Source organism: Leptopilina boulardi, unplaced genomic scaffold, assembly GCF_019393585.1.
Source record: "Leptopilina boulardi isolate dan_hultmark-lab unplaced genomic scaffold, ZJU_Lbou_2.1 LbouV2_213, whole genome shotgun sequence".
Classification (NCBI taxonomy): Eukaryota; Metazoa; Arthropoda; class Insecta; order Hymenoptera; family Figitidae; genus Leptopilina; species Leptopilina boulardi.
In genome coordinates, this window is record NW_026137767.1 from 3,171,832 (window position 1) to 3,184,161 (window position 12,330).

The following is a 12,330-nucleotide window of genomic DNA, read 5'->3' on the forward strand; positions in this document are numbered from 1 at the left end:
ATCCACGATTTGTACAGAATCTTTACAATATCTCTTTTATTTAGCTGATAATTGTTAATGTCTAGCATGACGTTAGAAAATTTTTTTCTTTTTCTCCGTTTATTGCGGATGATTTTATATATAACCCGTGATCCGAAGGGAAATAATAATTTATTATATATAATAAAATATAATACATAAATATAACAAAAAATGTTATTATATTTCAGTTTTAATAATTAATTTTTTTAATCATGGCTGAAGTCTGATTTTTTGTATTTTTGAATATTGGTTGAATATTGGACCAATATTGAAATTCGAGTCTTGGAATTGGTCTCTACACTCCCAGACTTGGTCCAATATTGCCTAAAATAATGGACCAAGATTGGCAAACGTGCTCCCAATATTGAACCAATATTTAGCCAATCGTGCTTTTCCCACTGGGACATATACCACGTGCTTTCATGTGCTTTATGTAAAAAGTCAGTTAGTAGTTTATAGATTTTCTTGCTTCCAATCAATACTTGTCTGCTCTGATTAAAATAATCAGTTTCTATCTGAATCTATATTTATATCCGTCTCTATCAACATGTTATTTCAAATCAATCCCTTCGTTTCGAAAACTGAGTTTTAATTATTTTTTTAAAGTAATAAAATACAGTTTTGGATTGGGAGCGGATTGACCTATAATGAAATAGAAGGATATACGAAAATTATAATTTAGGTGCTGAAGAAAATAGCGAATCAAAGCAAAATTACCTGAATATAATCCGATTCTTTTATCAGGATAATTATCAAAATGAGTACAGCGACTGACGTTTATTTTCTAAAAAAACACATGATTTTTTATCACCCTGTAATTTTAACAGATTTTATTTAAATGAATTAATATTGTCAGACATTGTCGGTACGGCTAATAGGAGTACTGTCTTAAAACACACATGTGTTCAAGTGCTTATGTTAACTTATCCTAACTCTAGCGCCACTAGGCGGTGATTAACATAAGCAGAGAGTTAAGCTATAATAATTCAATCAATATATGTTAGAAAAATAGAACAAAAACCGTTTAACAGCTTATTAAATTCTGCATCTATTGGACTAACGCACATTAAAATCGTACAACGTATACTTTAACATGAGATCAACAAGAAGAATTCTGTCTTTTTCAATTATGTGTGATATGATTTACGACTTACGATGTCAATAGGCAGAAGCGGGATGAAATATCTTATAATTAGTACACTTACATTTAATCATACATCAGAAAACTAGAAGTCTCTAAATTGATAATAATTATATAATGCGTAAAAGTATCAAGAGATGGTGTTATAGTAGACACTAAAAATTTATTTAATTAAAAAAATCTTAGCTTCATCCTGCGAGCATAATATTACAATCATTGGCCCATTTTAAAAAAATAAAGCGTCAGTTACTGTACTTGTTACTTTAAAAGTTCTTTTAAATTTTTAAATAACGGAAAATTACAAATTATTTAAACATAAATAAAATTAGAAGAGTTTGGGAGCCTTCTATAGATGTAACACAATAAAAATAAATATGCATGGGGTGGATGCAGTACACATCCGAAGAATCAGAGCAGGGCTATGAATAGAAGCCGGAAACCATCTTTCCAGCATCGTAATTTTCGACGGAACTATGGGGTTTCTGCTGCTCACGGAGAAGGGCAAACACTCCTTCCACTTCCTGGACACAACCAGATCAACTCGTCCCATCTTCAAAATGCAAACAACCCTTTGTCATCATCCCCTGAACTTACAAGTCGAGTCCCTACTTCAACCACAACTTCAATATCATCCAATATTAACAACTACCAACGCTCACACGCCGCCTCTCAAGTTCAAGGTATGCCAATTACTGAGAAAAATCAATATAATCAACCGTCGAAAATTATAAACGTATCTATTTTTGCCTTACTTCTTTTTTAAATTACCATCTTTAAATATGAAAAATGCAACTGAAAACACAAATAAATCCTAAATGCCCGGCAGTTCCACGTTGCCAAAGATGATTGCAATAGTATTAATTTATTAATCCCTTAAAATATATGAAAATTATGCTGATATAAATCGCAGAAGGTTAGAGATTTTTTAATTTTAATGTTTACGGACTTCCAGAGGTAATATTGACGAATTCGCGAGATACTTTTAAAAACTCCCAGATATTCAAATTTATAATAGACCCAATCAATTAGTTTTCTTGTAAGGATTTATTTTAACGAATTATTTTTTTCTGGGATAAACATCCGAGTAATCTGTGAAGGAACTATCATAACACTCACTTCCCACATAGCACCGAAAAATGTAAAAATATTTATAAATCTTTAAGTGCAAACTTTGTAATAATGAGTTGCAAGGTGTTGTAAATGTTATATAAATATTAAAATTTCCGCTCTGATTAAATATTAGGTGCGAACTTGACTAAACATTTAAATTAAAGCTTTGTTAAATGTTCATTTAATGTAACTTTAATTTAAAGGTTGAATGAATGTTGACTGGCCATTTAAATTAAAATTTCATTAAATGAACATTTAGCAAAGCTTTAATTCAAATATTCAGTGAACTTTTGCACCAAACATTTAATCATGGCTGTTATTATTAGCCGGGACTGGTCCCTATGTCGGACAGGAAAACAAGTAAATTACAATAAAACAGACAATTTGTAACCAATAGAACGAGTTTTAATCAAAAAACTAGAACACAAAGCACAATTGACCTTACAAACGTATTAATTATTAATTTTGTAGTGTATCAAAATGAGCGTCTCACAACGAGAATTCCACTCCAGCACTGCCAAATAAGTAATATGCCGTTAATGACGTATTCTTTGAAGCGTCCCGAGCTGGGAACCCCACTTCTTCACGTCTGGCCCCTTTTCATGTTGTCCCTAGCTGGAAAAACCGAATTTGTCGTACCCTTTTCCGCAGGGAAGCATCGTCCCTCCGTTCAGGTAGGAAAACTGCCTGTCTCCTTTGATGGTCTCTTCTCAGGTAACAGTTTGAAAGGCAATAAAACACAAACCCACCACCGAACTATCAGTAATTAAACGCGATAAGAATTAACTGCAACAAATTTTCAACAACTATAATTTTCAAGTAAAAATATCTAACCACAAATTTTTAACTTATTCTATCTAAATATCACCTATCCCCCCTTTCCCGCCATTTCTACTTCCTGTGTTCAATAATGGCGGACATTTTAATATTTATACAACCTTTACTGAATCTGGTAACACAATATTCCGAAGTTTGCACTTAATGATTTATAAATTTTCAGTAAATTTTCGTACAGTGGTATTTCCAGGGTATAAATTCATAATGTAACAGGACAGGACTAAAAAAATTAGTATTCTTTTTATGTATCTTACACAATTACTTTCAAAATATATTTTTAATACGTTTTGATTTTTCTACAAGAATGTCATGTTTCAGATTCCTATAAAAATTGGTCATCGTGTTCACATCCCAGCTTCTTTGATACCATTTCTCCATTGATTTTATATCCTGATAGTCTTCCTTCTTGTTCCTTACTAAAATATAAATCACCTAAATTGTCTGAGAAGTAGTTTACACGAGAATGCTAAAAGTACATACCTAATTTATGATGAGGAGAAAAATTAAGATTTTTCAAGACTTAACTAGTGGTGATTTTATAATGACCTTATTGTTAGACCCAGACTGATATATGTCCTATTCGGTCATATTAATATGGCCGCTTTTCCTCACTACTACCAAGGTAATGATGACTTTGACATAAACGATTTGTTCTTGCAGATGTCACATATTGTTTCGTTTTATTGGACAGTTACTCAATATATAAGGGAAAAGTGCCGGTTGTGGGCCATTCCTACGTAATTTTTGACAGCAAATAGATATTGCTGATCTGAATATGGTCAAACTTGTATGTTGACAGTACACAGTTTTTGTATTAATACCGAAGCGATACGCGCATTTTTTAGAAATAGTGAGCATAATAAAAATATCGTTAAAAAATGAAGGAAAAAGTGATTTTCTACTTTTTTCCAAGTGTGTTAAATAGGTGTAAATTATTAAATGGAATATTCGAATGGAATATTTTCATAATATTCCATTGCTTTATTTGAAATAATCCTTTGGAATATTCCATTGATATTCTAAGAATATAAAAATATCTGACCTTTGGAATGTCCCTTTGGAATATTGTAGAAATATTCTTGTAAGTTCGAAAAATATGATGTAATTTTTATTTTTCTTCAAGAATATTGATGTATTATTCTTATTATAATATTTTCATAATTTTTTATTTGAATATTCCCAAAATATTCCAAAAAAATATTCCTGTAGTAATCTTATGAAACATCCAAATATTCTTGCAACAATTCAAAAAGTGGATATTTTTATGCTCCTAGAATGTAAATGGAATATTATTTTAGAATATTCCCAATATTCTAATGGAATATTCCAAGAATGTAATTGGAATATCTCGTGTTATTAAGCAATTATCATTTTCATTTCAATTATGGTGGTTTTCCTTCATTTTTTTGCGGATTCTCTTAGTGTGCCCACAACTGGGTACAACTTTTTTTGACTAAAAGTGATCACTTCACTAAAATTTTAATAAAATCTTTCCAATTGAAGGAACCAATTTTTTTATACAGTTACCTAAGGCCTTTAGATTGCCACTGATACACACAAGTCTCATAATATGCATTTGGTTAAAAGTTATGAGCCATAAAGAAAAGGGTGCCCACAACCGGAACTTTTCCCTTACATTTTTGATCGTATGGTTACGTTTGAAATCATTTCATTTTCCGCATTAATCGTTCTTAGGAATAAGGTTAAATAAATGTTTACACTCACAACAGTTTATTCAGTTTAACTGTAAGTTTATTTATAATGTTACAATTATTAATTAGAGTAGAGTGGGGCACAATTACTATTTATTCCCCAAAGAGGGACTTGGTGTTGGGCTCTTCATTAACTCTAGATAAGGAGCTGCATTTCAAAATACACAAAATTGGTTGTATTTACCCCACTGTACACTATTTATGTGATTAGCACAATCTGCCTGTCCCATTAGTCTGATTACTTCCGTTACTTTTTAAAGCATCAAGGTAGAACCCAGTTCTGTGTCCCTTTAGAAGACATCCATTATTATAGAAAAGTCTAGAACTGAGAAATTAATAGTTTTAAAATTGTGTAACCTAATATTTTATTATTAACTAACTTTAGCACTTGTTGTAATAGAACTTTTGTGTTTAATTATTAATTGTATGTAGAAAGTCCAAGAAATATAAATTACATTTGCATTATCAAAGATGCATGCTAATTATATAGAATAGAAGACAAATCAGATTTCACATTCAATTAATGCCTACTTCTTTCAGGTGGAGCAGGAGACATAGACATGGCATTCCAGGTGGTGCAGCTCGCGACATAATTGATTATCGAACAGGGTATATAAAATCTCATCTTCGATCTCCATCAGGAAGAGTTCGGTGACTAATTTCCATACTGACTGAATAAAAAAATACTTTTAAATGAAAATAATTTGGAAAGTGGCGAAAAAATTTTTAAGTTTAAATATCTAAGGTTTAAAATATTGTTGCTCAATTATTTCTTTAAATATATATTATAATAGTATAGAAGCTAAATATTTATTTACAAATTCTTTTTCATGGTATTATTAAGACTATTTGTTTTTTTATTGAGTAATATAATTATATGAGATACATTTAAACAAATCCTGTATTAAAACGTTTGGTTCCATAAAGTTTGATAGATTATATACCTTTATGGCGCACTTGTTTATCAATTTTAATTTAGCGCTTGTGCGAAATTGCGGTATATAGTCTGTCATATATTTCATATCCCCGGAGTGTGTCAAAGTATGGATGTTACACTAAAATACTCTTAGTGTAGTTGTTATTAGATCATTAAAAATTTCCTTACTTCAAGAAGACCGTAAAAATTGAGTTATTTTAATAAAACTTTAAGAAAACGTACGCTTTAATTAAACAACATATGACTTTCGTTATCTGTTGCTGTTTTCGTTATTTATATGTGCGATCAGCGACATAAACTTCAAAATCTAAATAAAGTTTTAAAAAATAACATTAAGAATAAATTTATTTACTTTTATTATTCCATACAAGTAAAACTAGACGTTACACTAATGTCAAAGTAAAACTTATAAAATTTACATTTTTTTAACTGTCAAAATGCACTTAATCTCGACAAAAAATATATTCTTATTTATTAAGAATTAAACTATTTCTTTACAAAGTCGTTTATATGTTCAATGAGACTGTAAGTATAAAAAATCTTGAAAAGAACTAGCAAATCAGTAAAAAAAAATTTTAATTTATCGTCATGGTTGTTTAAAAAGGCTAATTTCAAATAATAGTCTTCAGTTAATGAGTAAAAAATTTACTTTATTTATGGAAGATTTAAAAATTTCTTATTGCAAAATTCCTCCATGAACATCTCCTTATTTACCGCAGTTCAATCTAGTACAACGAACTCGCAAACTAATCAAAACGAAGACAAGATAGCATCTACTCAAAGACAAACCAGGCTGGGGTCGACATAAGAAATTCAATAGGTTAAAGAAACTTTTATTGCTTCAATGACTGCAACGAATTTTATAAATAACATTGTGAAAGTAAAACAAGTAATTAAATTAAATAGACTTTATTTTTGACTTTGAGTATATGGACAGATATAAACATATTTAATTAAATTAATATATTAGAAAATACTTCAGGGGTGGACTGTTATCAATCTTTAAATAATCGAAAAAATCAACTAATATACTAAAATAACGGAGAAAAAAGAATTATTATCATGAATACATAAAACTTGTTATTTATAAACTTTATAAAAAAGAAACATCTGATTATTGTAAAATGTGGGACGTATATCTTAATTTTTTCAGGACGCAACGGACACATTTTATAAACAATTTTTGTAAAATTTTTCTCGGCAAGTAGAATATTTAAAAATTATGTAAATGTTATTTCTTATCTTTTTGAAATTTATCTTTCAGAATTCGAAAAACCGTTAAGTAGTAAATACTAAATTTTACAAAATTAGTTCACATTCTTAAAATTTTCATCTGACATTTTGAACTTTGAACTTCTAAGTTTAGAATCGTAATTACCAACCCAAAAAACCTTTCTATTGGTGGAATAATAAAAAACCGCCAAAAAGTAACTTGGGCATAACTAGTGAGTAACTTAACCGCTAAGTTAAAACTTTTCTTTCCTAAATGCTTAATTTATTTCAATTTGCAGGCGGAATTGTCGAAAGTATTAAAAAACTAAAATTGCGCATATTTTTTAAAAACCTGACGTTTAACGAAAATTTTACTGTGGATTCGAATTCAGGGTCAAAATTTATCTTATAGAGCCATGTTTCCAGAAGAAGAGTACTTATAATTAAAATAAAATATCATTTAATAAAAGCAAGTTGCTCTAATATTTCCCTACTATGGATTTAATAGGTTTTTAAGTACAAAACTATAATGGACAAATCGAAACATAAATTTTATAAACGGAAAATTGTATACACCTAATTAGAGGCTTCAATGTAGTTCCTACGCTCCTGCTTGTTTACATATCTGTTCTTGATGACATTGACCGCACTTTATTAGGGAGTATTGATAACATGTGCTACAGTAGATATGATTTACGTTTATTTTTGTAAAAGTATTTTACTACATAAATTTCTCAAATAAAACTAAAGGTAGAAATTAAAAATTAAAACTATATAATATTTTATAATTATGAAATATTAAATGCATGTTGTTATTTAATTTTTAAATTCTTAATTATTCGAAAAATTAATATTACTTAGAAAGCGACTTTGAATGTCAGGACTTGTTATCGTTATTAAATATAGACTGTTGATCATTCAGTTGAAAACGTTCTTTTTAACGAGATTAAACATTTATTTAAAAGCAATTTTAAAAAAGTATATTTCCTATTTTTGACAGTTTTTGTAAAAAAGGAAACTGTAATGAAGTTTCCGATATGTTTATTTTTTATGCTTACCATAGTCAAAGCTTTTCCTAACAATAAAATAAAACATTTTAGATACGGAAGGAGTAAGTAACATTCATTTTAAAAATTAAGTTCAAAGATTTTACCAATAAATAAATATAAGAATTTTTTATAATAATTTTTTACTGTTGTTTTTCGTTTTTATATAGAAAGTTTTTAACTGGCCTTACACGACAAAGGATAAATAAGATAAAATACAAGAAATTATAAAATTTTATTTAAAGAAAGACTGCTCGGTAAAAAGGCTTCAGTTAAAAAGTATAAAAAATACCTGATATTCAATAAAACTGTGAATTTATTAATTCTATTTAATTCGGGAAATTTCATCTTTTTCAATACTCTCAAAATGTATATAATTTAGAAAAATTTAATTCCTACTCTAAACCAACTTCTATTCCATATTAGACGAATATATTTCTTAAATTTTTAATTTCAAAAATATTTGTAAATTATGAATTCCGCTGAAGAGAAAACATTCATGATATTCTTTAAACCTAATCAATTTCTTCCGAAGTGGTCGAAGTGGAAAAGTTTCTATTCCAAAAGTTGAGTTGGTGGTGAAATTCCCCAGTGGGCACACTTGTTCAAAAAACGTCCTAAGGATGTTTTTTGCGGACGTCTTTTGTACTTGTGACAAAAGACGTCTTTGAGACGTCCTAAAAATGTTCTATGCCTTAGCCATTAGATTTCTTTCAGATGTATTAAAGACGTCTTTTGTTTCAAATTATGAAAATAGAAAAATTTTCATAAATAGATAATGTTATTTTCTTAGTTCAACTTGGACTTAGAAACTGCTTAAGATAAAAGTTATTGGAATTTTTCTAAGTAAAATTCATTTCATTGAGAAGTGAGATCGTAAACTTTCTGGTAGTTCATATCTGCCACATAAATTCATATATTTAACGGCTGAGGTGCTTAAGTCGCAATGCTACAAGCCCATGGTATCCGAGTTCGATCCCAGCTTCAGTGAAGTTTTTTCATTAATTCTGTATAATTTAAAAAAATATAAACTTAAACTTAAAATAAATCTAATACAGTATTACTGTATTACGTTCTAATTAGTTTCGACGTCCTTTTGAATGTATTTTAGACATCTTTTAGACCTGACATAGAATGCCTTTGAGACGACTTTTAGTTGTATTTATGATGTCTTCGAGACTTTACTGTCATTGTCCCCGGATGTCCTCTAACAAGATGAGATGTCTTTTAGACGTTTTTAAGACGTCCCTGTGCCCACTGGGAACTTAAGAACAGGTACAATTTCTGGTGCTAAACAAAGATTTCTGCCAATAAGGCGATTACATAGGATTTCTCAATTATCTGAATAGCTGAAATGTATTCTGCTAATCTACTACATATAACTGTACCGTAAAGAACAGGTAGGAGCTCAGCGACTGAACTTGCACAAGAAAATTTACAAGATCATATACAAGGATTTTCAATAGGGAAGTCTCTCAAATTATATTAAGTTTTGGCTTAATGTTTCGAATGAATGATTGCGTTTTATATATATTATTTAACTAAATGTATACTGTACATGTGAATTAAAATTTTTTATAATTGCTATAAAAAGTATTAATTAATACTGATAAAGATAATAATAATGATAAAGATTTTCTATGAGGCCTCTTTTCGAATTATCCACACAGCACCAAAAATTGCTACAATATTGCCATCATTGACTCAATTTTTTGCTTATGTCTACAATGTTGCTGCAATATAAGAATATTGAGTTAACTTTGCCAATATTTCTGGAAGTGTAGGTGCTGTGTGATTAGTTTTTACCTGTCCATATGTATTTTAATTATTTTGCAAATTTATGACATATAAATACTATTTAAAATATTTTGAAAATTTATGAAATATAAATACTATTTATTTGATAGGTACCCATATTTACTCACAAGAAAAATATTTTCCAAATAATATAGTGCTAAATTCTAATCGACATGGACTCAACAGTGAATTTCTGAAAATATGTAATCAGTTTATAAGCAATATACAAAACCAATTTGAAACATACCAAGAACAACTTAATCAGCAACAAGCGTAAGTATTTACAAAATTATCTTCCAATTTTTGACGTATAGAAACAAGCTCATTCTGCCTATATTTTTAAGTGTGACCTTAAAATGTCTAAGAAAATTTTCATAGAAACATACAAAACAAAACAAAATTCTTTAAAAAGCTTATGATATTTCGAGTAAAATGATATATTAATAAGAAACTTAAAATATCGGGTTCTTGAGATATCACAAAAATGTACGACAATGATTTATCTAAAAGACTAAAAACCATGGAATGGTAATATGCACGTAATATTACTTTAATATTACAATGTAATAAAACATCAATTTAATTCAATTCTTTACAATTCGTCTGCACGAATTCAATAAATGCGTTGGTCAATTCGTTTGAACACGTGAGCTTGATAAAAAACATTGAATTCGTTTAAATTTGTCCAGACATATCGGCAACAGTATCAAGTTGTCCAACAAGTAAAAAATTATTTTAGTTATGTATTTTATACATAAAATTCAATTCAAAACAATAATTTTATATATCAACTTTAACTAAATTATTTCTCGACCAACGCAAAACCGCTGTATGATATTGTGATAAAAGATCAAACCTTTTATTTCGGTAAAAAGAAAACGAAGCATTTGAATTTTTACATTCTCATCATAATGAGAAGGTATTACATTTGGGCGATTTTGAGCCTTCTTCAATTCCAGTAAATCTCCACAAACAAATTTTAATGAATCGACTTTAAATTTGGTATACATTTTAAGTATACCGAAATTTCACCTGAGTTCGTTGGCCAGATGATTTCGTCAAAAAACAACAAAATTATTTAAATTTTGAGTTTTAAAAAATTTCAAAAATTCTCATTTTTCAAAAAGAAAATTTTTCAATTTTTTTCGAAAAAAAGATTAAAAATAAACACTTTTTTCCTTTGACAATTTTTAATAGCGATTAAAATAAAAAAGTTATACCTCTTTTTTTTAAAAAAAGATAAAAACGGATAAAAAATGGGTAAAATGCAGGGCAAAATTACTTTTTGCAACACAAACCTCTAAAGTTAAATTTTACACACCGAAAAGTGAGTGTAAAGAAGCTCTTTTTAAAACGGCGTGTAAAGTGATTCATTTTACGCACCGAAATTTTTCTCACATTATATAAGGATTGTTTTAAACCATACCCCGTGTAGAAAATAAAACTTGGTCCTTTCTATTTTGCCCTATTATTAGCTAGGTCCAACGTTGGCAGTCTAGCTTGGTCCAACAATGGTTGGTGATGCAATTTTAGCCTGGTCCTAACTTGGGTGCCTAGTTAGGACCAGTTTAAGGGTCCATTTTATGGCCTAGGGAGGACCTTTTTATCCAGAATTTCTTATATTCTTTTATTCTACTCTTATAAATTTAATTAGTTTAAACTATTTGTTAATAAATTTTAGCATTAATGGTATAATTGAAAAATTTAATTTTACAGTTCGTATTGTTCTATATTTCCTTACTCGAATACATAAATATATATATATATATATATAAATTTTTTGTTTCTTTATAACATATTATATATATAATAACAATTTTTAATAATTTTTGAAATATAATAAAAAAAACTTTTTTTGACATTGTGTAAATTGTTCTTAAAAGGTTTCGAGATACAGGCAATATTAAAAGTGAAAATAATAACAGTGCAATTAAAAAACAAATTTTTCTTAAAGACCTTCTTGAAGATTGTTTTTAAAAAGTTGGCAAATTATGTGAAAAAATTTAGTATAGACATTCTTGACAAATTTTTTAAAAATCTTTTGAGTCGTGGTCATTATTGCTTTCACTGTTACTCTCCTGATTATTGTCCTGATGATCGTCTCTATCAGAACTCTCTTGATGCAAGTTTTCATTTAAATCATCTTCTTCAAGCTCCACCCTTTTTTTTGAATCATCTCTTTTTTGCCTGCTCACCCTTCCTCCTTCCCAATCTTTTGAGTTTGTGAAAACAGTCCCTAATTCTGAAGCAAAATATTGTTCTGAAATTTTTTTGGTTCCTCCAGATGCAATGTCAATATGAGTGTGCTGTAAAACTCCTAAAACAGAAAAAATACACATTACAACAATGAATTTATTGTTTTATAGAAATAAAAAACTTACCTAACATACACTTATACATAGTTGTTTCGCAAAATAAACCTCTTCCTTTATTCCTTTTAGAAACAGTATATTGCATTAAAACTTCTTTATTAAAATATTTCTTGATGATATTTTTGATGCTACCTCGCAAATACAT

General features: G+C 28.7%; 2 protein-coding genes across 2 annotated transcripts in view; one reads left to right on the forward strand and one right to left on the reverse strand.

The window, feature by feature from the left end:
• LOC127278967 (putative thiamine transporter SLC35F3) overlaps positions 1-5,628 on the forward strand; it is a 29,008-nt gene extending 23,380 nt beyond the window's left edge. The window contains exons 10-11 of the mRNA XM_051300964.1: positions 1,556-1,842; positions 2,744-5,628. Of these exons, the coding sequence (XP_051156921.1) occupies positions 1,556-1,842; positions 2,744-3,042 (586 nt within the window). The 3' untranslated portion in view covers positions 3,043-5,628. The remainder of the gene's footprint in view (positions 1-1,555; positions 1,843-2,743) is intronic.
• LOC127278968 (RNA-splicing ligase RtcB homolog) overlaps positions 1-12,330 on the reverse strand; it is a 77,479-nt gene that overhangs the window by 44,922 nt on the left and 20,227 nt on the right. The window lies entirely within an intron of this gene.